The following is a 4,720-nucleotide window of genomic DNA, read 5'->3' on the forward strand; positions in this document are numbered from 1 at the left end:
GGGGGACCATTTGTGGTAGTTGTTAGTGAATAAGTGGTGGACCATAATGAATATGTATGATCAAATTAAACCTAAAACCTTTTCCATATATAAAAAGGTAAATAAATGACGACACCAAATATATTCACAGTTATAGAGTTGAGTGGTTGATCTCACGTGAAAAGACTCTCTCATAAGTTAATGTGGATCGACTTACTGCTCATTCTTATTTTTCTTGTCAATGACATTATAGAATGTTTTAACAGCCGCGGCAATATCAGCCTCTTCACTAGTAAGCTCCATATCATCTAACTCCATCCCTCCAACCACATCTTGATTGACCATGCTTGAAATTCTCGGAAGCCCGGAACGTGTCACTAAACGGAACAACAGCTCCATATCCATGGAATGGGTTTTCTTTTTCGCCATACCAAAAATGGGATTCATAGGATCTACCTTTTTCTCCGTTGGTGCACTAGTATACTCCGTAAAGCTTACTTGACTAATACAACTCTCCACCTTACTTAGTTTTCGATCAAAATCGATCAAAGGACGCTCCGAGAGCGCCTGGATCACATAATGATGAAATACAGCCTCTTGTAACCTATCAAAGAACCTATTATAGTGGAATGAAGATTCCAATATCTTGATGAAAGTAGTTTTCAATAACCATAGAAAAGACCCAATAAGAAATGTAACCAAGGTCATGGTGATAAACTTAAGCACACTTTTCGACTTATGTGTTTTCATCACTTGAGGTTTCAACAATAACAACCAAGTCGAAAGTACGCCACCAATCCAAATAAATACCACAATATTATATTTCAACGCATAAGTGAAATACAACGCCTTTTTTTTGTGAAAGAAAATTTTACTCTCCATCAAATACACGATCAAATTCACAAACCATCTACTTATTAACAACCCTGATAAAGTTACCATGACAAGTACAACCCATTTCCAAACTTGCACACCAAAAATTAATTTACCCTTCAACTTTTTGACAAGTAAACTTGTAAGCAAACATGCCAAGATTAACAAGAAAACAAGCAATTGAACTGGGAATTTGATAGCCCTTCGCCGACGAGGTTTTATTTTTCGGTAAATCTCATCGTCATCATCAACATCAACATCATTACTGTCCAGTACAGGTGAGTGTTGATCAAATCTAGTTTTGGACCTATTAAATGTCCTTCTCTTTGACAAGGTCGAATCAAGAGGTGGGTGTTTGGGACTTCCATTGGTTGAACCCAAATTGGAAATTTCATCAGGAGATTGGCAAGCAATATTTGTGGGATTTGGCTCAAATTCACTGCTTTCTGAACCCAAATCAATTTTAACTGCATCTTCCACTTGCTTTTCTTTGTTTCCTTTGTTGGGATTCATTGTAATGAAAAGAAGATTAAATCTTTAAGCAGGTTTTTAGAATGACTATATTATTGCATGAAAGTTTGTCATTTGAGTTTGATTAATATACCCATACCACTCGTCAATCACTCCAATTTCGTACATTTAAATAATACTAAGTAAAATACTCTCTCCGCCCCGTTAATTTGTTTATCTTTCATGTTTCCATAAAACGAAGCAAAGATGAGGGACCAATTAAGTAGATTGAGTATGGAGAATCAAATCACTCATCAAAAGCATTTCTAAAATAGAATGATAAACAATTGACTGAGACACATCAAAATGAAATAGGTAAACAAATGACCGAAAAAAAATGAGTATATTTTAACCAAACTAATTTAGAACCCGTGCAAAGTTGTACGAGCGTATATAAATAATTATACAAATTTTATGATTACAGTATTATTGTATTAATAGATGGAACATTATCATGTACAAATAATTTATATTATTACAAGAGATGTGATGTAATTAAAAATATACTTAAATGAATTGTATGACAAATACAAACGAACGATTATAACAATGTTAAGCATTTAATGTCTAACGCAAATTATTCTCTTTAATCACGATAATATCGTTATATCCAAGTGAGCACTCTATTTTTTTTTTTTGCCCTATATTGTCCTTCGAACTATCAAGCAAATATAAAAAACAATTATACTTGTTAGTTTATTTATTAACAAATCTAAATTAAATATGTTGAGCTCTTATAAGTTCAGTAAGTACCCATCTTTTATAAGTTCAACTCCTACAAATTCAAATTAGAAAAGTTAAGCTTAGACCTTGTAACATCAACTTGACCAAATTAACAACCCGAGGCCCGGAATTGACATGAACTACAACACCCGAATGACATCCGAAACCTGAATTCACCCGATCCGGGACCCAACGCGAAATGACCTGATCCGAAACCACTCAACCCGAAAATAACTCGATAAAACATAAACGTAACCGATCCAAAAAGACTTGAAATGATTTTTTCTCTCCTAATCATTGTTCTGAAAATGACCCGGCCCGCCTGGCCCGACCCACAAACCTTAAACAAACTTGTAATCCGAAATGACCTACTCGACCCAAACTAACACGAAAATATGTCAATCCCGAAATGACCCCGACCCGGCTTATCCGTTTGTCGGATCTAGTATTTAAGCTCTTATATGTGCGATAAGCTTTTATATATTCAGTTTAGAAAAGTTAAGCTCTTATAAGTTGAGTTTAGAAAATTTAAGCAAACTTAACTTTAAAAGAGTAGGACCTTAAATCAGCATATTGGTTAACATATTCTAAAATAGGAATATTACTTCATTTTACAATGACAATAATAATCTACTACTTACCGAAAACTGTAACTAATTCTGCTTATCAAAACATGTTTTATAATAAAATATGTCATTTATAATAATATGCCTTTTTAATATATTTATGATAAAAGTAATCCGCTAATTTAATTATCAATTGTTTTTTTTTTTCGAACTTGTGCTTATTGTTAAACTAGTAACGTAGTTAACTTATAAAAACGAAAAAGCACAGTAAGTATTAAATATGTCTTTGAAATTTTCTACATGCATTTGCCATATTCTTTTCCCTTCAGTATTCCGTTTTTATTGTTTAATTAATAACATGTACTCTAAGGGTATATGTTATTAAATCAAATGTCCAGATGAACTAAAAAAATGTGAAATAGCTAAAAAAAATATTTAACAGATGCGACATGATAATAAGAAATATTATACTCCATATTTTTTAAATGTACAAAAAAATATGTTTGGCTTTTTGCAATACAAAAGGTAAAAGTATCACTATTGATACAACTACTACATATATCAATTGACATTAGTTAAGTAAAATTTGCAAATTCCGAATTTCACTTCAAAATGATACTTATTATTTTTGAAAATCTAATTGTTGTTTGTTTGTTTTTTTTTTTTTTTTTTTTTTTTTTACTTTGGTTAAGAAAAATAATAAACATAAGTTTGGGAAGTTTCAAAATGCTATAAATCAAATAATATCAGTAAATTTGGTCGATCTGTACATTTTAGGAATGTTCATGTATAATTTTTAGAAAGAATTAAAAAAAGAATTAGATTTATAATTTGTGAAGTTAGGAGGAAAATCTAAATTAAACATTGAATGTGGGATTGACACTGGCATAATGGTTTCTCTATTATACATTTATATAGAATAGAATATAGATATCGATGTACCGAAAATCGAGTAATATATAACTAATATAGATCCCGTGTAGTGCATGAACGTTATATAACGGTTTTTTTTTGGGTTTTTCTATATAGTACCCTCGTGTTATCCGAAATTCTACTTGGTACCCCTGCATTTTAAAAATCATCAATGGTACCCCTAAGTTTTATTAGTAATTCTCAGCCGTACCCTTTTAAATTTTTCCGTCACCTTGGCTCCGTTAAGTGGGTATGTGTTATCTGAAATTCTACATGGTACCCCTGCATTTTAAAAATCATCAATGGTACCCCTAAGTTTTATTAGTAATTCTCAGTACCCTTTTAAATTTTTCCGTCACCTTGGCTCCGTTAAGTGGGTATGTGGCATGCTGATGTGGCTTTTTATTAACACGAATTTGCATTATGCCTTGTTATTCTTCTCATCATCCCCAACCTCCCTTAATCACCATTATGGGTATGTGGCATGCTGATGTGGCTTTTTATTAACACGAATTTGCATTATGCCTTGTTATTCTTCTCATCATCCCCAACCTCCCTTAATCACCATTAAATTAGATATGAACATCACTCCTACCCGAGCAAAACCCAAATTCATTTTCACATTCACCATCATCATTCTTTTTCACAAACTAATTTCACCCTCATTGTCGCCATTGCTTCCTTCAATTTCTTACACTACAACAAATAAGGTAATTGGCGATCATATAAGGCGACTGAGAACAGTCGCCATTAAGAATAAAGCGACTAAGGCCCGTCGCCCGCACTTCGTAGCTAGGTTTAGTCGCTTTTGGCGACAGACTTAAATCGCCAATTTTGGCGACTGAATTTTTTTAAAGCGGGCGACAGAAACTCGTCGCCAAAATTGGCGACTGTGTTGGGTCGCCAATTTAGCGACTGTCATCAGTCGCCTTTTTTCAAGCCACGTCACCTCCAAATTAATGTGTTTTCTGATATTGGTTTCTTTCTCTTTCCACTCCTTTTATTACCCTTCTTCCCCTTCAAAACAATATTTCCTTCACTTGTCTCATATCTATCCCTTTGACATTTCTTACATTTGTCAAGCAAAGCATCATCTTTCCAAAAAAGCATACATCCTTTAGGACATACATCAATCTTTTCATGTGGAAGTTGAAGAC

The 4,720-nt window shown here is 33.2% G+C and overlaps 1 protein-coding gene across 1 annotated transcript; it reads right to left on the reverse strand.

The window, feature by feature from the left end:
* Window positions 1-192: 192 nt before the first annotated feature.
* LOC141614328 (mechanosensitive ion channel protein 10-like) lies at window positions 193-1,365 on the reverse strand. Its single transcript, XM_074433086.1, has one exon. It carries the CDS (start codon window positions 1,363-1,365, stop codon window positions 193-195), a length of 1,173 nt encoding a protein of 390 aa, XP_074289187.1.
* Between the last annotated feature and the right edge of the window lie 3,355 nt (window positions 1,366-4,720).

The sequence above is a fragment of the Silene latifolia genome, chromosome 11 (genome assembly GCF_048544455.1).
Source record: "Silene latifolia isolate original U9 population chromosome 11, ASM4854445v1, whole genome shotgun sequence".
NCBI classification, from domain to species: domain Eukaryota; kingdom Viridiplantae; phylum Streptophyta; class Magnoliopsida; order Caryophyllales; family Caryophyllaceae; genus Silene; species Silene latifolia.

What these genes read in the sequence shown, in the direction of transcription:
- LOC141614328 (XM_074433086.1), bottom strand. Translation starts at nt 1,365, where the DNA reads ATGAATCCCAACAAAGGAAACAAAGAAAAGCAAGTGGAAGATGCAGTT.